Consider the following 25,938-nt stretch of genomic DNA (forward strand, 5'->3'; position numbering starts at 1 on the left):
CTCCTTAGCAGTTTCTCTCCAAACAAATTCCAGTTCAAGACACCTGAGAGCTCCACAGCAGGGCAGCATCCCCAGAGCGCAGCAGGGCGGGGGTTAGGGGGAGCAGTCGGTAGCAGCACCTGCCCCTCGTACGGCAGGAGCGAGAAGTGCCAGCCACGTGCTGCCTCCATCCCCAGAGGCCAGGTGAGAGTGAATTCCCACGTCCCCGCACGATTGGTTCCGTCACTCTTCTACACTTATATGGATTTCCAATGTCAATGTTTCTAACATCAGCTTTGCCAGCTCTCCTTACACCTTTGTCTGCTAGAGCAAAAACCTGAAATGCAGCTACCTCCTCCTGCTGGGTGACTATAGACCTTAGTGACAGAGCTCGGAACTGCTTAGTCAAGCTGACTAGCTGCAGCCCCTCGGGTTGCCTGCTCGAAGGTGTGCTGGCCAGGCCACAAGTCGTTTCTGTGCCTCTTCCCTGCTCCTTCTCAGCATTTGAAGATCATTTGACTAGTGTGAACAAGAGTCTATACTGGGGAGAGCCCAGGGTGAGAGAGTCACTAGACCCTGGTTATACAGTGCTCTGTCACGGCTCTGAGGTGCAGTTAACTTCACTTGCTGCACAAGGAACCAGTCCCAGAATCTGAACCAATTGTCCATCAGCGAGTATTTGACTCCCTCTGTCCGGGATGGATGAATTGGGATTCTTGGCCCCTGCATTTGTGTTTCAAGCTTCACTCCGGCTCATCCCTTTTCAGCTGCCCCGTGCGCTCATCTCCTGCTCCTCACCCAGGAGAGCCGCCAGCTTTTTTGCCGCCCTAGGCGGCGGAAGGTCCCGCCCCCTAAATGCCACCCCCGACAGAGGCGGCGGAAAGTCTCGCCCCCGAAATACTGCCGACGACCGGGGCGGCCTGTAACGATGCTGGTTCTGGTGGGACCCAACTGAGAGTGCCAATTCAGGACAAATTGCTCAAACAGGGCAGTTACAGCCCAAGGCTGGGGGTTTTCCACCTCTAAGGCAAACCAAACCAGCCAAACAGTGAAGTCTTGGGTCTCACCCCACTGGCTAACCACAAGTCACACAAGCAATTCCCTTAGACACTCCAGTTTCCCAGTATCACCACCAGTGCCACTCGATATGGGGACAAATGGTTATGAAAACCAATACCCCAGTAAAAGGGAAAAAAAGGTTCTCTCGATCCCGAAGGACCAAGCCCCAGACCCAGGTCAATATACAAATTAGATCTTACCCACAAATCAAGCTGTTGCCAATCCTTTAGAATCTAAAGGTTTATTCATAAAAGGAAAAAGATAGAGATGAGAGTTAGAATTGGTTAAATGGAATCAATTACATACAGTAATGGCAAAGTTCTTGGTTCAGGCTTGCAGCAGCGATAGAATAAACTGCAGGTTCAAATCAAGTCTCTGGAACATCCCCAGCTGGGATGGGTCATCAGTCCTTTGTTCAGAGCTTCAGTTTGTAGCAAAGTCCCTCCAGAGGTAAGAAGCAGGATTGAAGACAAAATGGAGATGAGGCATCGGCCCTTTTATAGTCTTTTCCAGGTGTAAGAACACCTCTTTGTTCTTACTGTGGAAAATTACAGCAAAATGGAGTCTGGAGTCACATGGGCACGTTCCTGCATACTTTACTGAGTTACAAGTCGTATCTGCCTTCTCTCCATGGGTCAGTTGTATAGCTGATGGTCCTTAATGGGCCATCAAGCAGGCCAGGCAGAGCTAACACCAACTTGTCTGGGATGTTTCCCAGAAGCATAGCATAAGTTTGAAATACAGACAGTACAGAGCCAATATTCATAACTTCAACTACAAAATTGATACACACATATAGACAACATAATCATAACTAGTAAACCATAACCTTGTCTTAGACACCTCATTTGACCCCCTTTATAGAAGATTTGGTGTCACTACCGGACCTTGGTTGCAACCATGTTCTATATGGTCCCAGATTATATAAAAAACATCACACGGCCGAAGATCCAGCTGCCGCAGTCGCCGCCCCCCAAATGTTAGCGCCCTAGGCGACCGACTAGGTTGCCTAATGGGTTGCGCCAGCACTGTCCTCACCTGCCTGCTGGACCTGACAGCCCCACTTCTCACCACAGACAAACAAAACCCGCCCATCTGAACGGGATTCATCCATGCAATCAGGAACTTCCACCCAAAGGAACTGAAGACAGGTGTGTCGTGTATCTGCTCCTCTATCCCTCACCCCTGTCCCTGGAGCGCCCCAGGATGCAACTGACGGGGTGGCTGGCTATTATGGAGTCTGTGATCTGCGTTGACCCACCTACCCGTTAGGGGGCGGTGGGGAGCTATGAGGTCACTGGCCGGCCTGGGTCACGCCTCCGTCAGCGGGGAATTAGCGGCGGGGCGGCCGCCAGCCAGAGTCTGTAGCGCGCCCCTCAGGCAGGGGAGCGCCGGCAAAGGTCAGTAGCGCGCCCCTCAGGCAGGGGAGCGCCGGCAAACGTCAGTAGCGCGCCCCTCAGGCAGGGGAGCGCCGGCAAACGTCAGTAGCGCGCCCCTCAGGCAGGGGAGCGCCGGCAAACGTCAGTAGCGCGCCCCTCAGGCAGGGGAGCGCCGGCAAACGTCAGTAGCGCGCCCCTCAGGCAGGGGAGCGCCGGCAAACGTCAGTAGCGCGCCCCTCAGGCAGGGGAGCGCCGGCAAACGTCAGTAGCGCGCCCCTCAGGCAGGGGAGCGCCGGCAAACGTCCCGGTGTGGCTCGGCCGGGTAGGGGAACGCAGGCCCACCCTACACCACTGCGTTCCAGCCCAGGACCCTGGCAGTGGCAGGACGAGGGTCCCGCCACAGGATCAGCGGCGTCCTTCCGCAATACAGACTCACCACTGCGCAGCTCTGTCCCTGGGCTACTTCCTACCCAATTGCTCGTCCGAATCCCTCTGGTCCCGCCGGTGCAGTCCGCTGCTGGCAGCTCCAGCTCCCGCTCAGGCTCAGGCTCAGGCTCCTCCAGCTCCTCTGGGTACTCGGCTGCTGGCAGCTCCAGCTCCCCCTCCGGCTCCTCCAGTTCCTCTGGGTACTCGGCAGCGGGCAGTCCTGGCAGCCCCAGTCCGTCCTCCAGGTGAGGTCTCCACTGGTCCAGGGCCTCCCCTGGCGTGGCAGCAGGGTCTGAAGGGAGCAGCCCACAGTCTGCGTCTGCCTCCCTCCCTGGTGCTGCTCCAACTGAGCTAAGGGCCCCGCCCTTTATACTTCCTGTTCCACCCCTCCCCTTCCGGGGGGTGGAGCGAGCTTGGGCTGGCCCCGCCCACTCAGGCTGAGGGAAAGGCCCTTTACCCTCAGGTTCGGAGGGCAGCCACCCTGGCCCCCTACAGAGGCACAAAGGGGTTGGGAGAAAATAATCAAGAAGAACTTTTGCTGAAAATGCAAACCTAAGCTGGAAATCTGTGCAGGGCTGGGCTCAGCAAAAATGATCTTTTGAGCTGCTCTTATTAACCGTGGTCCTGTACTTCCTGGTTTGCGTCGGACCCAGAAGCAGCAGTAGCATGAGGCTTTCTCCCAGGATTTCCATTAAGGCCAAACCCCAGATACGTCCGTAATTGGTGAGAAGGGCTGACTTTACAAGGGGAGAGGGATAGCTCAGTGGTTTGAACATTGGCCTGCTAAACCCAGGGTTGTGAGTTGAATCCTTGAGGGAGCCATTTAGGGATCTGGGGCAAAAATCTGTCTGGGGATTGGCCCTGCTTTGAGCAGGGGGTGGGACTAGATGACCTCCTGAGGTCCCTTCCAATCCTGATATTCTATGATAAGATTTCCAGACCACCCACATCCTACTTATCTTGAGACAAGTACCAACAGTTTGGACGCCTGTCCCAGCTGAACCTCTGCACTATGGAAATTCAGCACCAGTAGGGTTCCCAGCTTCCCTCCCCCTGAAAAAATCCCTCTTTCCAAACCTGCCCCCCAAATTCCCCCCTACGCACGCTCTCCATGCAGGCTCTGTCAGGAAGGCCAATTGGACAGGGCCTTGTGTCCTGGGGATGCACTGAAGGGCCATGGTCAGGAGGGGAATGGAAAGATGCAGTTTGGGGGGGGGGCAATGCCCCTTCACATTCCCCCCCATCTTCACCCCTGCCAGTGGACCAGCCAGGACTACATCTTGGGAGGAGCATAGAGAGCTTTTGGGCCAGGTGCTGGCTAAAGAGGCTTGGAGCTGAGAGCAGGGAGGCTAATCCCTGCTGTTGGCTCCTGCTGTGTTTGGAGAAGCAGGACTCTGTATGTTCCTTGTAAATAAACAAGACATCAAAAAATTACCAGACTCCACTGCCAATTTCTGCTCCCCACTGGAACATCCCCAGGGCCCCAAACTTTGACTAGCCCCTTGGGTTGAAGAGGGACACCAATATCTTTATTGTGTGGTTTCGTTGCACGTCTATCTAATCTCAGTGGTTTATCAGCAACTAATTACTGTTGCAATGTTTTCTCATGTAATAACCATATTTATTAAAAACACAGAGGCCAGGTTTTTGAACCCAAACTCACCACAGCTAATACATGCAGGATTCAGATGTAAAGTCCTGGCTTTGAGTCATCCCCCATTTAAATGCTCAATGACAGTTGCTAGAAATCCAGTGTCATGATTCATTGATCACTAATGCCAAGGGGCAGTGGCAGGGCTGGGAGAAGCAGAGGTTAATGTGGGTCTAAAGTCGTAGTGAGTGACATGGCTTCCAGCGAGGCAGAGTGGAAGTGGGGGTCCAGTTATACACACCAATCACACTCTTTGTGTCATTCGAACGCACCGGCGGGGTCAGCTCTCAGCATTTATTCCAGGGGATTTACCGTGCAGAAGCCAACAGGGAAGGGGGTGAGCAGAGTGGAGGCATTGCAGGGACTGCACTGATTAGGTGGGGGATGGCGCGCCGTGTCTGATCTAATATTGTCTCCCCTTCTCAGCGGCGCTGCTCCCAAGGAGGATGGGCTCCTCCTGCCGGACCCAGCACACGTCTGTTGGCTTAACCAGGATGAGGGAAGACTTGCACTCCCCACTCTTACAGAACCCTGCCCAGTAGATGTAGCCTTTCCTATTGAGCAGGACGTTCTGACACTTGTCGTACCACCAGCCTCCATAGCTACTTGCGCAGTTCCCACTGGTCTGGTCCTGATCCTTGTCACTTGTGCTGAACTTCATGTTGTCGTGTATGCCCCCCAGGCCGGAGTGGTAGGTGGTGAGATAGTCCTCGCCGTCCCCAGAGTACCTGCCCAGCCTCAGAGGGTACCCGCTGGGCTCAACCTCGACACTGAAGATGTCGTACTCTGCGTAGCGGGTGTTGTTGGATTTGTCCTCCACGACAAAGCGGACCTTGTAGATGTTCTGCCGCGTGAGCAGGGACAGGTACTCGTTGCCCAGCCAGTAATCCTGCTGCACGTTCCCAAAGCCGTACTTGTAGGTGCTCCAGGACTCCTTCCAGGTGATCTCTGTGTTGTAAGAATTTCTCTGGACAACGGTCCAGCCCTTGCCTTCGGTGTTGCTGCAGTCTTTGGGGAACCCTGAAATGCCACGAACATCAGGTTAAGGGGGCAGGTGGGGAGGGGGGGAGAGAGCGCTAGCTAGCTCGATCAAATCAGCCTGGGGTAACTGGAGGCTGGGTTTTTAGAGGCAGGTCCTGTGTATTTCACAATACTACAGCCACAGAATCCGCCCCGGCCATTCCTGGCCACAGAATCCCGCTCCAGATCTTACACTTTCATTTTACCAATAAAATAAAATAAGAATAGTTTCTTGCTCTGCTGGTTTTGAAGAAACCTTGAAGAGATGAATCAACTGTAAACCAAGGCTCTGTATCCTTCCTGAGTCCGTACTGCTGAAGAAATCGTTTGGCGAGGGTGGGGGAGACGCTGCCAGAAGCAGGAGAGAGCTGGACTGGAACCCTGCAGGGGACAGAAACCGCTGGACATGAGACCAGGAGAGAGTTTCACAAGTGCCTAAATCCCACTAGACGTCACTGGGATTTAGGCACTTAAGTGACTTAGCCACTCTTGAAAATGTTACCCTTAGACGCTAAGGCCAGAGTTTTCAGAGGGCTCAACTACTGGGCCAGATTTTCAGAAGAGCTCAGCTCCCAGGTAGGCACCGCAGGACATGGCTGCATGTTCAAAGGGGCTCAGCATGGGCGGGGTGGGCCCAAGTCTCTGGAGACGGGGTGAAGCCCACCATTCACCTCTCCCCCGGCCCGGCCACTGTCTCCATCTCTGCAGCCGGCCCGATTAGCACACAGCTGGGACCCAGCTGCATGGTAAAAACCATTCAAAGATTGCGGCTCCGATGGCCTGGCTCCCGGGTCCCGGGCGGGTCAGGGCCGGCTGGAGCGCTCCCTGTGGTGGGGAAGGAGCTGCCGCCTCTCTCCCCGCGCTGCACCGCTGCAAGGGGAGTGCTGCTCGGAGCAACTCCCTCTGTCCCAGCTCCCCCCGTCCACAGTCACTACCACCAGCCGGAGGGCAGTGCCCGCTCACCCACACAGAGACAGCAGCTGGGCAGCCTCCGGCAGGGCTCTGCCCCCCTCAGATGAGTGCCAGGTGAGAGGGGCCCAGGGCACAGAGCTGCTGTGTGCCCCACGCCAGGCATGCTGCCCCCTGCACTGCAGCCCAGCAGCCCAGAGGGGGACACGCTGCTGACACTGCAGCTGTTCTGTGGGCCCAGCTCAGGCCAGGCTTAAAGTGGGCAGAGTCGCCAGGGGCCACAGTCCTGGCCAAAAAAGAGTTCAAAATGGAGCCGGGTCCCTGAGGGGTGCACTGTAAGCGCTGCCCTAGCAAGGGCATGGCCATTTATTTCAGCCGGGATTAACATAGACACCCCTCCCCCGCCCCACACATGCTTTTCCCAGGCCACCTTCAGCACTCAGCGCAGGGATTCACAATGACCTTGCCGGGATCAGCAGCCCAGAGCAATCCAGACTCTTGGACAGAAACCGGCTCATTCACCCCCGGCCCCGCCCCCAGGTATATCTATCCCGGCCCTGGTATTACATCTTGTGTAGCTACAGCCCACATAACGCAGAGCACGGCATATGCAGCCCCCAATGGTAAATAGGTTGAGAACCCTACAGCAGAGGCTCACGTGTGAAGCTCCAGAGGTCCCAAGTTTGATTATAGCTGCTGCCGACCCGTGACAGGTGCAAAATGGCAGCTTTTTGTGGGGTGAGGCGGGGTGGGGCAGGCAGGGTGTGTGTGTGTGTGTGTCAAACCAGAACAGGCTAAAGCCGCACTGGAGTCCGGCACCGTGCTTTCTGTCAGCCATCATTGTATTCATATGGTGTTGCAAAGTTAGAAAGTCCACAACTAACCCCAAAAGTGACCGTGATACAAACGTGCAAATGAATTAGAGAGAGCGAGAGAGAACACCGTGTAAACGACACACCGAAACACACTGTTGCAATGGAAACACTTTGCCCAGACATCATCCCCAGACAGATTTCATTGGAAACACCTTCTTTTTGGAGCTGCCTGGACCCCAAATTCTTCAGACAATGTCACAGCCCAAGTAACTGTGACACACTGCCAGCAATCTCAGGTATCCTTGTGAGAGAGGAGAGAGGCGTAACCTAGGGTGACCAGATAGCAAGTGTGAAAAATCGGGACCGGGGTGGGGGGTAATAGGAGCCTATATAAGAAAAAGACCCAAAAATCGGGACTGTCCCTATAAAATCGGGACATCTGGTCACCCTAGCGTAACCCCATGGCAGGCAAAGGGTTAAAGCTTTAAAGGAGAAGGATTTCAGTGAGTCTGACAAGCCAGAACTACAATGTTTGGAACTGAAGTGAAATACCAATCTGGAGTCACTCATCCTTGAAAACACGCCTCCCCTTCTCCTGACGCCCCAGAGGAGCGGGGACGCTGCCAGCTAGCAGCCGTTCACACACTCTAATAGTCTAAGACACAGAGGGCCTGAGTTCGACCTGTGACCTTGGAAAACTCATTACACTGCACCATACCTCAGTTTCCCCATTTTTAAAACATGGTTTATGCTAGTTCCTTTGTGTTCTAAAGTGCTTTGGCCCCAATGCCTAAAGGAACCTGGGGCAGGGCGGGAGGATTCCTGCCTAGGGTCCAGCAGAGCGCTGGGCAGGGGATCCCCGCCAGGCTCCTGGTACCCCATGGCCCCGGGGGCACTCTTTACCCACCAGGAGGCACTGCCAGACTCCTAGCTAGCCAGGCTCATGCTGCAGCATGCACTTGCTGGGGGAAATGCTGCTCCGTTTCAAAGGAAAAGCAGCATGTACCTCACTGCGCCCCCATCCCTTGTGCCTCGGCCAGGCAGGGTCGGGAAAGCAGAGGATGCACCAGGGCTCCCCTCCCCCTTGTGCACCTGCCCGGGCTGAGGGGCGGCACTGAGAGGAGTGCAGGCTGCCCCTCTCTATGCGGTAGTTACTGCATCTGTCTGGGCACGTTCCTTCCTGTGCCCGGGCACTCAGGGCACATGGTGTCCCACAGGGGCCACATAGCATGCCCTGCCACTGCACCTCCCCCACGTGCCCACACCGCCTGGGGCTCTGGTGCCCACCACCAGGCTCTGGCCCTACATCTCCAGGCTGTGTGAAATACTGGGCATTTCAATAAAACTCACCCATCCCGACGCTGCAGCTGAGCGGGCGAGTTAGCAACCTGAAGCGTCCCCCACTTCCACATCAGAAACCAGAGCCGGGGCTCCATGCCTTTATGGACATTGTCCCGACAGGTCACGGCCGGGTGAGGAGATACCTGAGTGGGATGGGCTGGAGCGAGACTGCGCTGCTGCTGCATCTGTCCCACAGGGAAGAGGATCAAACTGGATTCATTCAGCGACTGTCAAGGCAGCTGCTCTCTGTGTCCCAGCTCTCCGGCTGGGATACAGGGGGCAGGAACTGGTGCATTAGAGGGAACAGCTCCACGTCCGTATAGTTCTGGAAAAGAGCACCCAGGCCATCGAAATGTGCAACAAAGGACACGAGATGGGACCTGTTTATTTTGTTGAACGTGGCACCAGTTTGCTTAGTGTGATGTGCTCCAGTCTGCTCATTTGGGGACCAGGTTTTGGGATGAGGGGGAGTTTGTGCTGTCACACAAACAACGAATGAATCTCCCACATGCAATTCATGCTGCCTCCTCCCTCCCGCCCGCACACCCCGAATGCCAGCTGCAGCCGGCCCCATAAGTCTGGCTGCCCTGGTAAAGCAGCTTCCAGTGGATTCTGGCTGATTCTGGCTATGCATCTGTGACGAACTGGGACTGTTCTTACTGTGGTCTTTGAATGCTGGCAGGGGAGTGTGGCTAGGATAGTCTGCATTGGGGGATGGGAGACTGACCGGAGAATACCTGAGCATGTAACATGAGAACCCAGGAAGGGGTTAGAGGCCAGGTGACACCTTTGCCCGGGAAACTGAACAAAGGCTGTGGGAGGGGTCGCTAAAGGGAGAGTTTCAGGAGCTGGCTGGTGGAATGGCTGGGAGGCAGACAGGGCTCTGTACTCCCAAGGGGCTGGGGTGCCCGAGGACCCCAAGATGGACCTAACTGAGGGGGTCCTGTTTTCTGTGCCTGCGGGACCGGTCTTGAACTGTGTTCCTGTCGTCTAAATAAACCTTCTGCTTTACTGGCTGGCTGAGAGTCATGGTGAATCGCAGGAAGCCGGGGGTGCAGGACCCTGAGTCCCCCCACACTCCGTGACAGGATCACCCCCATCAGCTGGGCGTGCTGGGCCGACCCCATGCACAACAGGGGCAGCAGCGCGGCCGCCCTCGCGCTCTGATTGTGACTCGGGATTGCGGGGGCTTCTCACCTGTCCCATGGAAACGTGGCCAAAGGCGCCAATTGTCCCTTCATCAAAATGGCGCCATCTCCCACTGCTGCCAGCGGGGCTGAGGCCTGCGCGAGGGCCGCCCCGTCCCCACGCTCTGTCTGCATGTGGCAGGCAGGCTGCCCTCCTGACGCTGGCTGCCACCTCCCGCTGGGCTCCAGGAGGCTGAAGCCGAGCCCACAGGCAGACTGGCTGAGGCCATGGTTCAGGGCCTGGACAGCGCATGGGGACTGTGAGGGGATGTGGGGGGAAGGCTGAGCGGGTTGCAGGGGGGTGTGGGGGCAGGGATAGGGGGCAGGCTGAGGGGGACAGAGGGATATGGGCATGAGGGAGACAGAGTGTGCAGGGGGAACGCTGACAGGGGTAGTAGGTGTGGAGGGCAGGAAGAAGGCTGAGGGGGCCAGGGAGTGTGGGGGGCAGGGGGAAGGCTGAGGGGGGCATGGGGATGGGGCAGAGGGGAGGCTGTGGGGGTTGGAGGTGATCATGTGGGATATAAGAGCGGCTGAGGGAGGTGCAGGGCATGTGGGGGCAGGGGGCAGAAGAATGTGCGGGAAGGTTAAGGGGGCCGGGGTGTGGGGAGCCGAGGGAGGCTGAGGGGGGTACAGGGGGATGGGGACAGGAAGGAGGCTAAGGGAGGCAGGAGGGAGGCTCAGGGAGATGTGGGGGGCAGGGGAGAGGCTAGGGTTTGTGCGCAGAGGACAGTCGTAGAATCATAGAATCATAGAATATCAGGGTTGGAAGAGACCTCAGGAGGTCATCTAGTCCAACCCCCTGCTCAAAGCAGGACCAATTCCCAACTAAATCATCCCAGCCAGGGCTTTGTCAAGCCGGGACTTAAAAACCTCCAAGGAAGGAGACTCCACCACCTCCCTAGGTAATGCATTTCGGTAGGGCTTAGGGGCCACAAACGAGACCAGGGCCCCCTGGTGCTAGGCGCTGTCCAAACACATGATGAGAGATTGGCCCCACCCCAGAGAGCCTACAGTCTACACAGACAAAAAGTGGGTGGGGAAACAGAGGCACGGAGAAATGAAGTGACCAAAGCTAAAGAGCAGGTCAGGAATAGAACCCAGGTGTCCTGACGCCCAGGCCTGTGCCCTCAACCAAACCTATACGGCTATCCTGAGGTCAGCACATCCTTCAAACGGGGACCTGTGCTCGGAACCAAATACAGGGCACGTTCCTTTTGGCTTCTTTCTGATGAATAAAGGGTAGTTGTTTTTAAAGCCCTGTGGGGTTTGATTTGCTTTTACATTAGAAATGCAGATCTTGTCCACCCTTCTTTTTTCGTGGCTGGCTCTATGGGTGACGACAGAACTACTGGGTTGACGAGGTCGGTTTATTATTATTTAACATTTCTCTCGTGGTAGTGCTGAAAGACCATTATCAGCTGGGCCCTACTTTTGCTGGGGCTGTACAGACATACCTCAAGTGTCACTCCCGTGCTATTCTGTTGTGTGCAGGTCATTATACCACGTTCACCACCACAGTATCACAGCACCTTCCAGTGGTGCATTACGCTACATGACTAACACCCATCACGTATTTGTTCCCTTGTCCTCTCCCAAGGGTGAGAAGTGTGCCCGATCAAGAGGGCTTTTTAATAATACACACACACACGTTGCTGTGTGTGTATATCAGAGAAGGCGCTGTAAAGAAATGCCTTGCATTGGAGCGGATGGTGGGGCGGTTTGGGATGGTCCTTAGTGGCACCTTAGAGACTAACAGGTATATACATAGCACATGAAAAGATGGGAGTTGTCTTACCAAGTGGGAGGTCAGTCTAATGAAGTCATCTGATGAAGTGGGTTCTAGCCCACTGTGACAATGCGGTTCTGGCAGAACCCAACTGAGAGTGCCAACTCAGGACAAATTGCTCAAATAGGGCAGTTACAGCCCAAGGCTGGGGTTTTCTCCACCTCTAAGGCAAACCAAACCAGCCAGACTAAGAGGACTCCAGTCTCACCCCACTGGCTAACTGCAAGTCTCACAAGCAATCTCCTTAGACACTCCAGTTTCCCAGTATTACCACCAGTACCACTCGTTATGGGGACAAATGGTTATGAAAACCAATACCCCAGTAAAAGAAAAAGGTTCTCCTGATCCCAAAGGACCAAGCCCCAGACCCAGGTCAATATACAAATCAGATCTTACCCACAAATCACGCTGTTGCCAATCCTTTAGAATCTAAAATCTAAAGGTTTATTCATAAAAGGAAAAAGATAGAGATGAGAGTTAGAATTGGTTAAATGGAATCAATTACATACAGTAATGGCAAAGTTCTTGGTTCAGGCTTGCAGCAGCGATGGAATAAACTGCAGGTTCAAATCAAGTCTCTGGAATACATCCCCCGCTGGGATGGGTCCTCAGTCCTTTGTTCAAAGCTTCAGCTTGTAGCAAAGTTCCTCAAGAGGTATGAAGCAGGATTGAAGACAAGATGGAGATGAGGCATCAGCCTTATATAGTCTTTTCCAGGTGTAAGAACACCTCTTTGTTCTTACTGTGGAAAATTACAGCAAAATGGAGTCTGGAGTCACATGGGCCAGTCCCTGCATACTTTGCTGAGTTACAAGGCGTGTCTGCCTTCTCTCAATGGGTCCATTGTATAGCTGATGGTCCTTAATGGGCCATCAAGCAGGCTAGGCAGAGCTAACACCAGTTTGTCTGGGATGTCACCCAGCAGCATAGCATAAGTTTGAAATACAGACAGTATAGAGCCAATATTCATAACTTCAACTACAAAAGTGATACACACATATAGACAGCATAATCATAACCAGTAAACCATAACCTTGTCTTAGACACCCCATTTGACCCCCTTTATACAAGATTTGCGTGCCACTACAGGACCTTGGTTGCAACAATGATCTATATGGTCCCAGATTATATCAATAACGTCACACCCACGAAAGCTTATGCCCAAATATATTTGTTAATCTCTAAGGTGCCACAAGGACTCCTCGTTGTTTTTGCTGATACAGACTAACATGGCTACCACACTGAAACCTGTCTCTTGTTATAGCGTCCTACTGTGCCAGAGAAGCAAAACTATCACCCACAGTCTGTGCCCCAGAGAACTTACAGTCCAAACAGGGTGACAGAGAAGTATACTAAGACGTGCACAGTACACTCAGTGTGATCACAGATTTGCACAGCTTTCTCACAAGTACCAAGGATATGAAACCTGAGTGATCAAGGGAGGAAGGAAGGGGGTTTTGATCAGGCTGCTTGAAACAGGTGCATGGGGAGGAGGTCGGTTGTTCTGGTTGGCACCCATTTCACTCAAATGCCGAACACACAGTAGGGAGAAAAGCTCTCTTTGCTAAATATTCAGTGGTCATGCTCCTTTGGTTTGAGGCATTAGAAAACTCCCTCTGGAGCCCACCAGCAGAAACAGGGAAGCTAAGACTGGGTATGTCTAAAGTGAAAAACAAGAAAGAAACAATTAAAAAAAAAAAAAGCCTTTTCATGCTTTCTTTATCCACCATAAAGTAGAAAAAAATAAGAGCTCAAACCCAATTGTTTAGCATGTCACCTTTAATGAGCGGAGGTGAACTTTGTTGAGATCCTAGGAACAGAGCGATGCACTGTATGATTATAGATGTGTCACTGTGTGTTTGTGTGTGAGTGCACCTTTGCTTACTCACCTATATCCACGCACATTTCAGAGGAAAGGGGAGGGGAAGGCAAAGCCGCCTCGGAAAGGTGAGCGGCGTCTGATATGGATTTTATTTGTGTGAACAGTTTGGGTGGCCGGCGCTCTCTTCCTTTCAGGCAGTATTTGCTAAATTAATGAGATGTCTCTGAGATGAATCACCGTGCAGCCTGGTGGCAGTACCTGCATTGCCGGCCGGCTTTGAACATTACTAGCGCACCTTTCACAGGAGTTTTACCTTCTAATACATCAGGGCTCAATAGAGAGAGAAGAACATTACTGTTCTGAGAACTCGGCCGTGGACGGATCAGCTTTGCATGCTTGTCAGGGAGGGGAACGTGCGCACACACTCATGAGAACATTGTTCCTGCCGAGGAAATCAAGGAGCCTAACGCATCTTTAAATTCATAGGGAACAACTGGGGCTGGCAGATGGGGGGATCATGGCAGCTCTCCCAGCCAGGGAGGTGGGGTGGCCTTCCTCTCCCAGCAGCCGGGGCTGGGCTGTGCTGCAAAGTTCCCAACTCTCAGGCAGGGCTGGCTCTAATTTTTTTGCCGCCCCAAGCAAAAAAAAAAGAGTGCCGCCCTCCATAGCGCCACCATAACACACGCCCTCAGCACCGCGACGCCACCCCACCTCCGCGGAGCGCCGCGGAGCCGAACACCCCCCCCCACGGAGCACCGCCAAATGCCGTGCCGTCGAACCCCCCCACCGAGCGCCACCGAACACCCCCCCGCGGAGCGCTGCGCCGTGCTGCTGAACCCTCCCACCGCCACACATATCTCCCACTGAGCGCCGCGCCGCCAAACACCCCACCGCCGAGCCGTGCTGCCAAACAGCGCCCCCGCCCCCGCGGAGCGCCCTGCCGTGCCGCCACCCCCCCCACGGAGCACTGCTGCCGAATCCCACCCCCCAGTGCCCCCTACACGCCCAGCCGACGAAACAAAAACAACCCACCCCACCCCCAGCGACCAAACTCCCTCCCCCCCCCAAAAAAATCCCCACCACCCCAAGATTGGCCGCCCCTTACCAGGTGCCGCCCCAAGCACGTGCTTGGTCGGCTGGTGCCTGGAGCCGGCCCTGCTTTCAGGGGCTGAGTGCGAGTCCCGGGCTTTGGGCACCAACAGGAGGGGCTGCCGTGATAGTGGGAGAAGCTCCTCTGACGCCGTGATGTTCAGGGCTGGGCCTGCGGGCAGAGCTCTGTGCGAGAGCCCCGGGGCTGAGGGCACAGACCTGCCCTGCTCTCCCCGCGTGTCTGACCCCATAGCAGAGAGGGTGCCAGGGCAGGGCACGGGGGACCTCAGCAGAGGAGAGGGCGGCGGGAGGCAGACGAGTGTTGCTGCTGGGTGCAGACAGTACCAGGCAGTGGCTGGCAGTTCCCCTGCCTTACGGGGAGGAGAGGGGAAGTGGAGTCTCCATTGGGGCAGCCAGCAGGAGCCGGGCATTACAGGCTGACTTTTCTACCTGGGATGATCACACCCGTTGGCCGGGGAGTCAAAAGCCGGATGTAAAAACATGCTCTGATTTGTTTTCTTTTTAGAAGAAGGAGCCCACCAGCCTCACTGTTCCTTCTCCCCACTCTGGTGAATACTGGGTCAGCCGCACGGACAAGCCAGTCTGGTGCCTTGCTTCAGGGCTCAGTTTCTTCTTCAGCTGAGGAGAAAGGAACCATGGAACAGCAACGTAACGTCACAGTCCCGTTCCCCACCTGTCCAGTGGGGTCTTCTGGCCTTTAGAGCTACTGGTCAGGGCCTCCCCCAGTCTGCGGGGGGCCACAGGGCCTGCTGGCCTCCTCCCAGCCTCTGCTGAGGCTACAGGACAGAGGCCTCTTCAGTTTGCAGAAAGAAAGAAATCTCTGGGGTGAGCACACAGCAGATGTCTGTTTTCCCAGGGCCAGATGCTGCCACCTTGTCACTGGAAGGGCCCGTGTGAGCTCTGACCACAGATGAGGGAGGACGCCCAGCCTGGCTAGACAGATTCCTTAATGCCATGGCTGGGGACAGAAGCCTGCAGCCAAAGCTCACACTGCAGGAAACAACCTGCAGAGGCCTTTCATCTCCCCAGGGTCAGACGTCACCACTAGGAGAATGTGAGCACCGGAGCACTGGGGGAGCTGGCCTGAGATGGCATCCCAGGGCACAACCACCTGTGTCAAGTCCATTCTGTTTCCATGCTCAGCAAAGATGCAGGGAGCTATGCGGTCAGGAGAGGCGCTGGTCAGAATTTGCCAGTGGAACTGTTTTTCCATCAGAAATTGCCAGCTTGTCAAAATCCAAACGTTTCATGGGAACACATCGATTTGGACAAACCTTCCGACAGAAAGCAGGCAGGTTTTGCACGGAAAGCTGCTTGGCTCCCTGCCAGCTCGCCCGCCTGCCCACCTGCTTGACAGGCTGATGGGGGGCCTGGGCTTCCAGGCTGCAGAGAGAAGGCCCTGGCTCCCAAGATCCCAGGGTCCCCGAAATCCTCTCCTTGCAGGGGTAATGTTCTGGTTACTGCACAGCTCTAGGAGGAGGGGAGGTATCCGATGCCCCACAAGCCACCAATCCTCCCTGCCAAGGTCCCAGTAACTACGATAGCCTGTGAGAACATCCTAACCTTTAGGTCACTTTCCCTGCCAGGTAAAAGGGTGTGACCTGGACCCCTCCCTGCCACCGGAGTCCAGCACTGCCGAGAAAGCCAAGTGTGGACTAAACTAAGCCCCTGGTTAACCCTTTCCCAGAGGAATCCAGAAGCCACTGATAATTGCAGGCTACATGGTGACCTCTCTCTCAGGTTACTCCCCCATCCTGGAATAGAGGTTGGTGAGTCCTGGACGAACGCCGTTCAGCTGGGAACATGCTCCCCCTTCTCGTGCCGAGGACTACATGAGATGGGTGTAGTGGGCACTCCCGATAAAGGGGACAGTGTGACAGCTGCCTTTCAAATAGGCCCCAGGCATGGGTGGGCCACAGCACCCAATTCCTCTGCCCCCGCAACTTTCTTTGCTGCTTTAACGTACAATCACAACCTGCTCCGCTGACACCTCTGACTCCTGAAAGCCCTAATGCTCCTGGGGAGCAGGCCATGCCCTGCCCTGCCCTGGCTGCCCCGGGTGTTACCTCGGAGGGAATCGTTCTAGATTCCAATGAGTGGCAGGTCCAGGGAAGAGCCTTATCTGGGGGGAGGCTGTACCAGACCCCCCCGACCCAGGCAGGCTCCCAGGTACTCTCTGCTCGGGGCTGATAAGGCTCCTTAGCAGTTTCTCTCCAAACAAATTCCAGTTCAAGACACCTGAGAGCTCCACAGCAGGGCAGCATCCCCAGAGCGCAGCAGGGCGCGGGTTAGGGGGAGCAGTCGGTAGCAGCACCTGCCCCTCGTACGGCAGGAGCGAGAAGTGCCAGCCTCTCTGCACAGAGCAGCAGTGTTCAGCCTGGGCCAGACGTGCTGCGGTGATGGGTAAGAGCGGGCTCGGAGAGCCAGAGGGTCTGTGGGGCAGCGCTGGGCCCTTCTGCTCCGCACTAGGGCTGAGTGGGCATGTTCAGCTGGGATTGGAACCCACCAGCACTTGTGGGTGCGAATGTGGGGCTGGAACGCAACGTGGGGCGCTCCCACCTCGCCCGGGGACGACTGGGGGGAAGGGCAGAGAGTCACCTGGGCTGAGACCCCAGCTCCAGGGAGACAGTCACCCCGGCCCAGCCGGGTTAAATTGCCCAGCTGTGTGACAGCCCCCACATCCCCGAGGGGTTCCCGCCCCCCCGGTATGTCACAGCAGGGTACGGTGTACCGGCAAGAGCCGGTGCGCTGTACCAGGGTGGCCCGGCTTCCCCAGGGGGCAATTTAAAGGACCTAGGGCTCCCAGCAGGGGCCGGAGCCCCAGGCCCTTTAAATTGCCACCAGACCCCCACTGCTGGAGCTCTGGGGTAGGGCTGCGGGGCTCTGGGGGCTATTTAAAAAGTCCGGGGCTCCCGTTGCCTCTACCGCCCTGGCCCTTTAAATAGCCACTGGAGCCCCGCTGCTTCCCCAGGGCTCCCGCGGCTATTTAAAGGGCAGGGGCGGTAGAAGCAGGGGAGCCCTGGGCCCTTTAAATAGCCCCCAGAGCCCTGGGATAGCGGGGGACTTGGGGGCTATTTAAAGGGCCGGGGCTCCAGCTGCCTCTGCTGCACCCCGTCCCCGCACCAGCCCCGCACCCCCTGCTCTGCCCGCAGCCAGCCCCGTCTCCAGCCAGCCCTGCACCCCCTGTCCGCAGCCAGCCCCTGCTGCACCCCTGCCCTACCTCCAGCCCCGCCCCCCTGCCCTGCTTGCAGCCAGCCCTGCACCTCCTGCCCACAGCCAGCCTCTGCCGCACCCCCTGCCCTGTCTCCAGGCAACCCCTGCCGCACCCCCCTGCGGCCCTGCGCAAAGCCAGCCAGTCCCACACACCCCTGTCTCCAGCCAGCCCCGCACCCCTTGCCCTGCCTGCAGCCAGACCCTACCTCCAGTGAGCCCCTGCCCTGCCTCCAGCCAGCCCCATGTCCACTGGTGCCCTGCAGTTCCCAGGGCAGTAACCCTGCACACCTGCTTCAATGAGGGGGGCAGGGAGCAGCTGGGACCCACACATGTGCACACCACTAGGGTGACCAGACAGCAAGTGTCAAAAATCGGGACAGCGGGTGGGGGATAATAGGATCCTATAAGAAAAAGACCCCAAAATCGGGACTGTCCCTATAAAATCAGGACATCTGGTCACCCTAGCACACCCCCAGGGAATGGCGGGGACCCACACACGTGAAATGGAGCTCATTAATAACCGATCAACAGCATATATGATACAATGTACATAATATATAATTTTATTATTTATATAGTTATGAAAAGTAAATAATACATGGAAGAAATGAAAGGCTTTTTTTTACATTATTTTTTTTGTTAGTCATCCCTGCTGGGGCCCCGCCAAAAATGTTCGAATTGGGCCCCGCCCTTCCTAAAGCCGGCCCTGCTGGAGAGAACAGGAGGATTCAGTCAGCAGGGGCTGCCGATCCGTCCCATTCACCAGGGCTGCCATCCTGCGGCTTCAGCATTAGTGGCTGGGGTGACTTGGGGAAAGGTCTCAACCTCCCCACATCCCACTTCACTGCTGCCAGAATCCCTCCTGCCCCCCCGCTACAGTCCCCTCCCTACCCAACCTGGGTGGGGCTGGAGGAGAGGGGTCTGAGAACTTGAGCTGTGGATTGGAGGTGGAACAGCTGTCAGGGGCACTGAGGGGGAGGTGGCAGGAGCTCCCCGTACAAGGAGGGGGGTTGCCACTGGAGGTCACTAGGAAGGACAACAAGACTCCATCCTGGGGGTCAGGAGGGGTAATCCATCCCTCAGAGGTGGGCAGGGGCTGGGTGGAAATGCTGCTGGTTCCAGGGGCCGTTAATCCCCCCTGATTCCTCGGAGGTGTCTGAGTCTCAGACAGGTTCTCGTTCCCTTGCAGCAGGAGGACGTCACGGCCAATGTGATGCGCCAGCTCCGTATCATGCGGCACTTGCGCCAGGTGCCCGAGGTGCTGCAGGGCCTGTGCCTCTGAGGCCACCAGCAACTCCCGCTCCCTGCTGCAGGTACTGCTCTGGCTCTCTGTAAATGGGGAGCTAGTGGAAGGAGAAATGGAGCCCCCTGGCACTCACAGAAAGCGGATTACAGAATGAGCCCGAAGTGAGAGGCACCATATCCGCCCCCCTAAATAGCCAGACTTCAGTGGTGATACACCCCAGCTGGGGTAGCAACAGGATTGAGAACGAGGTAGGAAGTTCAGAGCAGCAAGGAAAGCCTGGAGGGGAACTTGAGAAGAGAGGTTGGAAAAGTGCAGCAAAGAGAAAGGTGCAGACCTAGCTGTTGGGTCCAGGGCCCTGAGCTGCTATCAATGTCAGGGTGGGACTGGGTTCCCCTACCGGCCCCAGAGGAGGCGGCGTACACGCACCTGGAGAGGGTTCCCAAGCCCAGCAAGGGGGCTACAGGCTGAGCAAGTGCCCCAGCGATGGCAGAAGAACTTCTGTCTGTGGAAAGATCCCTTTGGACTTTTAGTGTGAGGCAAGCTGGGCCCCAGAAGGGTGGACTAAAGGTGGTGACCTGGCCGGAGTTACCAGGGAGAAACTGCCGTGGTGCTGGAGCGACCATGGATGGGGGACGCTAGCCCAGCAAGAGGGCTGTGACGCTGCTCCCAATGCTACACTCAGTTTCTCAGAAATGAGTAGACTTTATGGGCAGAAGAGACAGTTAGAGCATCTAATCTAACCCCCTGCATATCACAGGCCTTTCTGCACCATATGGGGCAGGCAGAGCTCTGCCTGGGCGCAGGGGGAATGGGATGGGGGTAGATCAAGGAAAGCGGGGAGGGGAATGGGTGAGAGGGAAAGAGCTCCTGTCCCAGATGAAGGAATTTGGGGGCAGAGGAAAGGACCCTGCTCCACAGAGAGGGGAGAGAGTTTCTGTGAGTGCCAGGGGGCTCCATTTCCCCTTCCACTAGCTCCCCATTTACAGAGAGCCAGAGCAGTACCTGCAGCAGAGAGCGGGAGTTGCCGGTGGCCTCAGAGGCACAGGCCCTGCAGCGCCTCGGTCACCTGGCGCAAGTGCCGCATGATACGGAGCTGGCGCATCACATTGGCCGTGACGTCCTCCTGCTGCAAGGGAACGAGAACCTGTCTGAGACTCAGACGCCTCCGAGGAATCAGGGGGGATTAACGGCCCCTGGAACCAGCAGCATTTCCACCCAGCCCCTGCCCACCTCTGAGGGATGGATTCCCCCTCCTGACCCCCAGGATGGAGTCTTGTTGTCCTTCCTAGGGACCTCCAGTGGCAACCCCCCTCCTTGTACAGGGAGCTCCTGCCACTTCCCCCTCAGTGCCCCTGACAGCTGTTCCACCTCCAATCCACAGCTCAAGTTCTCAGACCCCTCTCCTCCAGCCCCACCCAGGTTGGGTAGGGAGGGGACTGGAGCGGGGGGGCAAGAGGGATTCTGGCAGCAGTGAAGTGGGATGTGGGGAGGTTGAGACCTTTCCCCAAGTCACCCCAGCCACTAATGCTGAAGCCGCAGGATGGCAGCCCTGGTGAATGGGACGGATCGGCAGCCCCTGCTGACTAGGGTTACCATACGTCACGTTTTTCCCGGACATGTCCTGCTTTTCGGCAATCAAACCCCCGTCTGGGGGGAATTGCCGAAAAGCCAAACATGTCCGGCAAAATGCCGGCCAGGCACTTCCCCTCCCGCAGCTGCTCTGCTCCGCTCCTTCCCTCTCAGACTTTAAGAGCCGAGCTGCCCGAGCCAGCGCTACCGGCTTCGGGCAGCCCCCCCGCCTCCGGACCCCGAGCAACGGGCCAGGCACTTCCCTTCCCGGGCTCCAGCTGAGCTGCTCCGCTCCTCCCCTCTCAGACTTTAAGGCTCTAGCTGCGCTGGGGAAGCGCCGGCCGGGGGCGCAGGGTCTGGGGGCTGCCCGGCAAACCGTGAAGCCGGTAGCGCTGGGGCAGCCCTTTCCCCATGGCTGGGAGTGGGAGGGAGCGGAGTTAGGGCGGGGAAGGAGCGGAGTTGGGGCGGGGCTAGGGGTGAGGAAATGGGCGGGGCCAGGGCCCGTGGAGGGTCCTCTTTTTTTATTTATTAGACATGGCAACCCTACTGCTGACTGAATCCTCCTGTTCTCTCCAGAACGGGTCCAGCCTTGCCAGCAGCAGGACAAGCGTCCCCTGCCCATGTGCCTCAGCCCTGCCTGGTCAGACGCCATCACCCATCAGTCCTTGGCCTCCCAGGCTGCCAGTGATGGGAGCAACTCTGGGTGGTGGCTCGGGTGACACAGACACCAGACCACTAGGAATTGGGTGCGGCCCTGTGGGACAGGAGAGTCTCGCAGGGGGCACTTGGGGGACTCTCCTGCCCTTCCCAAGAGCGATAGCACCCTGTCCTAAGAACGTAAGTCTGGGATGAGGCAAAGCTTGTCATTAATTAGCCTGGCTAAAGAGCTGGGTGGAGCTGCTCCGCGGACAAGCTGGCTCGCTCCTGCTCATGGAGGTGAATTCATCTCCCTTCCCAGGAGCACCTGCTCTCCCTTTCATTCGACACCAGGCTCCTTGTGCCAGGCCAGCGAATGGCCACAGGATGGGAATGAGGCCTGGGCCCCGCCCCAATCTCCTGAGTCTAATGCAGCTGCTCACCTTGTCCCCCATCAGCTGCTGGGTTTCCCCCAGGAGGGAGTAGGTGACAGGGAGAGAGACACACACACACATTTGTCCTTCTGGTTGCAGGGCTTGTGTCCTTCCAATCCCATTGGTGGCTGCACAGTGGGCAGAGTCCTCGCTGCGTGCCCGGCCCAACAGAATTGCAGGGCATGGTGTGGAACACAGAAAGAGATAGAGAGACTCATCCTCCAGCCGGCGTCAGTCTGAGAGAAATTGGCTGGGGTCCCAGTCTCAGTCTTCTAGCGGGTGCCATTTCCCAGCTGGGTTCCTTACCCCTCTGGTGCAGCAGCAGCTGGTAGAGCCGGTAAACCCCCTCCCTGGCCTGCCAGCTGATGTCCTTGGCTGGGTCACTGACGGAAAGAGCCAGCTGTGCCATGTGGTGACCCATCCTGGGGAATTCCGCTGAGTTCTAATGGACGGGAGAGGGAGAGGGGACTCCATCAGCATTTTCATGTCAGCTCCCAGTCCCCCCCCGGGCCAGGACTCTCCTTCCCCTCAGCCCCTCTGCAGGAGATGCTAGAGCCAGACCCTTAATTTCCTCTGCCCCCAAGGAAGCCTGGAGCACAGGGCTGTGGGCAGGGCCCTCCATGAGAACTTGCTTCCCCAGCTGCTCCAGGATGACAGGGAGCCATGAACCTGGAGCACAGTCCCCTTAAAAGCCCAGAGTCACCACTTAACTAGGACAAGAAGAACTTGACTCAAGCCAGGCTCACTCTCTGCTCTGACTCTGCCTCCCCAAGAGGAACACTCCTAACCCACAGCCCCTGCAGCAGCAGATCCTACAGCCCGTCGGAGCCAGCCCACCTACCCCTGGAGTCAGGAAGCTGGGGTCAGAGGTCACTTACGTCAAACTCAGGGAGGGTGATGGTGGATCTGAGCAGGGCCGTGCTGCTCTTAACGGCCCTGGCTCTCTCTCGCGGCACCCTGGACACGATCCAGTAGTTAATGTGCTGTGGGGAAAGGAGGCATTGCACTGACTGCCCTGACCAAGGACGCCCACTGGGGGCCCGGCTAGGAGGACTGACTGGAAAATGGATCTAAGAGTGAAGGTAAAATTGCCCCCACCCCTCTCATCGGGCTCACCTCCAAGATGTACTGGAGCCTGTCGGTGTCTGGGGACTCTGCCAGCAGGTTCCCCAGCATGGCGTCCAGGAGGTCTGGCAAGACCCTAGGCAGATCCTGAAAGCAAGGGAGAGCCATGGGTCAGAGTTAGGGAAACTGGGGCTACATCTGCCACAGGATGGGAAGTGGGGTCTCTGGGAAGCACTGGTGAGACCCCAAACACATATCCTGGCCTCTCTCATTCACATCCCACTGCAGGCAATTAGCAAGGATTCATGGCAGGATGACAGCTGGCTCTTCAATCCATGACTTTAGCATGATCTACCTGCACTTGGGTGGTGTCCTTCTCCATGCCCAGGGTGAAGACGGCGTGCAGGGCAGCTCGGAGGAGGTGGGTCTCCAGCTCTGGCTCCAGGGCAGGCGTCATGGTGCTGGCAAGAGAGAGGAGCCGATATTAGACTGTGCAGTGCGGGGATGGGACTGGCACCAACACGCAGGTGAAACTGCAGCAAAATAGGCACAGGCTGGCAAGAATGGAAACAGAGGCACCGAGCCAGGGAATGACAAGGCCAAGGTTTCTCAGAAAGACAGTGGCAGGGCAGGAATAGCACCTGTTCCCTGGACCCTGCTGCCCCTCCTGTATCTGATCCTGGGAGTGAGCCTCTCCCCAAAGCCGTTGCAATGTTACTGGAGTGAAAAGAACAGCCCAGCCAGGAGAGAGTGACCCTTCCCCGCACCTCTGCCAGAGGAGCCACCCTTGGGCGGTGACCTGGGAGTGGGAGGGGCAGTGACTCCCAGCCCTGGGCCTGAGCAGCACTGGGGTTAGGGGAACCGGGTCGGAGGGTCTCGGTACCTGAGGTTGCCCACAGCAATCAGGGAGTTAGCGAGGACGGCGCCGGGTGGAGAGTTATCAGGCAGCTCCTCAATGAGCTCCTGTGAGACCCAAAGGAGACAAAGGAGCGTGTGAGATTCGGGCCTCACTGACACTTCCCAGTGAGGAGATTACACAGCCAGGGCCCCACACAGCCAGCAGGATCCCCCCCACCTGCCTCCCGCTCCTCCGATTCCTGCCCAATAGTGACCACTCTCCAAATTTCTCCCGTCTCTTCGCCCCGACCATTTCTGGTTTCTGCAGACTAGATGTTTTAGCAAAGTTTAGAATTCCTTGGTGCTCAACACCGTGAAACTCCCCTTTCTCCTTCACAAAGGGTTTTAACGCCCCTTATCTCACCCAGGCTCTCGACTGCCCAAAGTTGGAGAATTGTCCCTGTTCCCACTGCAGAGCACCCCCCACGACACACACACAGAGTCCTCCTGGTGGTGGGAGGGGAACAGAGGAAAGGACAGAAGACGTAAGAGATGAAGAGAAAGGAGGGAGGGATGGAGGAAAAGGTAAAACAAAAAGGACAAACCCTAATGTCCCCAGTGATTCTAAGGGACAAAATCCCAGGTGGGGAATAAAATTTGACCACCTTAAGCTAGTGTTTTCCAGGCCTAGAATTCAGCTGGCGCCAGATGCATCAGACTGAACAGGTTCCAAACCTCTCGGAGGCTCTTACCTTCTAAACAGGGACGTCTGTTTTCTAGTAAAATCAGGAAAAAGAAAAGAGAAAACTCAAAAGAGGTTCCTCCTGGCGCTCATGTACGTGAACCTAAATACTCTCTCAGTCCTCAAAGAGAGACCTCGAGAAGGAGACTTGCTGAAGCAATGCTACAGGGGTCTCTGAGGTTTCCCTGGCCCTGCGCCCCTGTCCTGCCTGGCTGATGTCAGCATCTCTCTGTGAGGTCACCACCTCCCCAGCACCTTTGACCAATAGGCGGAGGTCCTGCAAAAGGCCTTTGTGATGTCACTGCCACACCCACTCCTCCCCTGCAGTGCTAATGTCCTGCCACAGGGCAGACACTTTGGAGGTTTGAGCTACACAAAGAAGAGACACTTAGATCTCAAAAATTAGATGAGATGTTTCAGTCTGAGCTAAGTAGTTGCTGCTCTTAACAATTGCAACATAATAAAATACAAATAAAATAGACTATTTCAGCCATTCTATTATGTCATAATCTGATCTGAGTAAACATGATAGGACACCTCATCTTATGCACTGCTCCTAGTGACACTCTCCAATAGATCCCCATCCTCCACCCGCCAGGAGGTAGGTAGAGGCGGATTGTTATCCCTACTTGAAAGAGGGAGAAGCTAAGGCTGAGAAAGGAGAATTGACTTGTCTTAGGTCACACAGCCAGTCCGTGGCAGAGTTAGGAATAGGACCCAAGAGCCCTGATTTTCAAACTAACCATCGGATCTTGAATTTCAGACATTGAATGACCTGAATAAAGCGCTCTCAAGTGAGTTCCAGACCAGCAAGAGTTCATAGTAATTATTCAGCAAGTATTTTAGGAGAACTGGAATGGTAGAGAAAATAATGAACTGCAGAGAAGCAGCAAAATTTGTCGAACATATGACTGGTTATGACTATTTACTTGGTCTTAAAAGAAAACAACAGGGACCTGAGTCTCCTCCCTGTCAATAACCCCCTGCTCAGCCAATCAGGGTAGAGACCGAGGGGCGGGAGGATGAGGGTTCTCACCAGAGAGTCAAAGGATGGCCCAGGTCACCGCTGGGGATCACTGTCTGAGCACTATTTCAGCCCCACATTTTTCGGTGGACCTCCCACAATGGGAGTTGTAGAGCACCCCCCACGACACACACACCCCCCTCCTGGTGGTGGGAGGGGAAGAGGGAAAGGACAAAAGAAGTAAGAGATTAAGAGAAAGGAGGGAGGGATGGAGGAAAAGGTAAAAGAAAAAGGACAAACCTTAATGTCCCCAGAGAGTCTAAGGGACAAAATCCCAGGTGGGGAATAAAATTTGGCCACCTTAAGCTAGTGTTTTCCATGCCTAAAATTCAGCTGGCGCCAGATGCAGCAGACTGAACAGGTTCCAAACCTCTCGGAGGCTCTTACCTTCTCAACAGGGACGTCAGTTTTCTAGTGAAATCAGGAAAAAGAAAGGAGAAAACTCAAAAGAGGTTCCTCCTGGTGCTCACATACATGAACCCAAATACTCTCTCAGACCTCAAAGAGAGATCTCGAGAAGGAGACTTGCTGAAGCAAAGCTACAGGGGTCTCTGAGGTTTCCCTGGCCCTGCGCCCCTGTCCTGCCTGGCTGATGTCAGCATCCCTCTGTGAGGTCACCACCTCCCCTGCACCTTTGGCCAATAGGCGGAGGTCCTGCAAAAGGCCTTTGTGATGTCACTGCCACACC

At 56.0% G+C, this 25,938-nt stretch overlaps 1 protein-coding gene and 1 long non-coding RNA gene across 2 annotated transcripts; both read right to left on the reverse strand.

The window, feature by feature from the left end:
* Positions 1-1,263: 1,263 nt before the first annotated feature.
* Positions 1,264-9,534, reverse strand: LOC135977675 (uncharacterized). The gene is made up of 2 exons (XR_010595107.1): positions 8,589-9,534; positions 1,264-5,895 (listed from the first exon to the last, which is right to left on the reverse strand). It is a non-coding gene; the product is annotated as an uncharacterized LOC135977675 (long non-coding RNA).
* A 10,423-nt stretch (positions 9,535-19,957) lies between these two features.
* Positions 19,958-25,657, reverse strand: LOC135977686 (maestro heat-like repeat-containing protein family member 1). Its single transcript, XM_065578934.1, has 6 exons — positions 25,638-25,657; positions 23,531-23,610; positions 23,003-23,108; positions 22,699-22,794; positions 22,461-22,565; positions 19,958-22,024 (listed from the first exon to the last, which is right to left on the reverse strand). Exons 3-6 carry the CDS (start codon positions 23,102-23,104, stop codon positions 21,797-21,799), a joined length of 531 nt encoding a protein of 176 aa, XP_065435006.1. The 5' UTR covers positions 23,105-23,108; positions 23,531-23,610; positions 25,638-25,657; the 3' UTR covers positions 19,958-21,796.
* Between the last annotated feature and the right edge of the window lie 281 nt (positions 25,658-25,938).

The sequence above is a fragment of the Chrysemys picta genome, unplaced genomic scaffold, assembly GCF_011386835.1.
Source record: "Chrysemys picta bellii isolate R12L10 unplaced genomic scaffold, ASM1138683v2 scaf9, whole genome shotgun sequence".
Lineage (NCBI taxonomy): Eukaryota > Metazoa > Chordata > Testudines > Emydidae > Chrysemys > Chrysemys picta.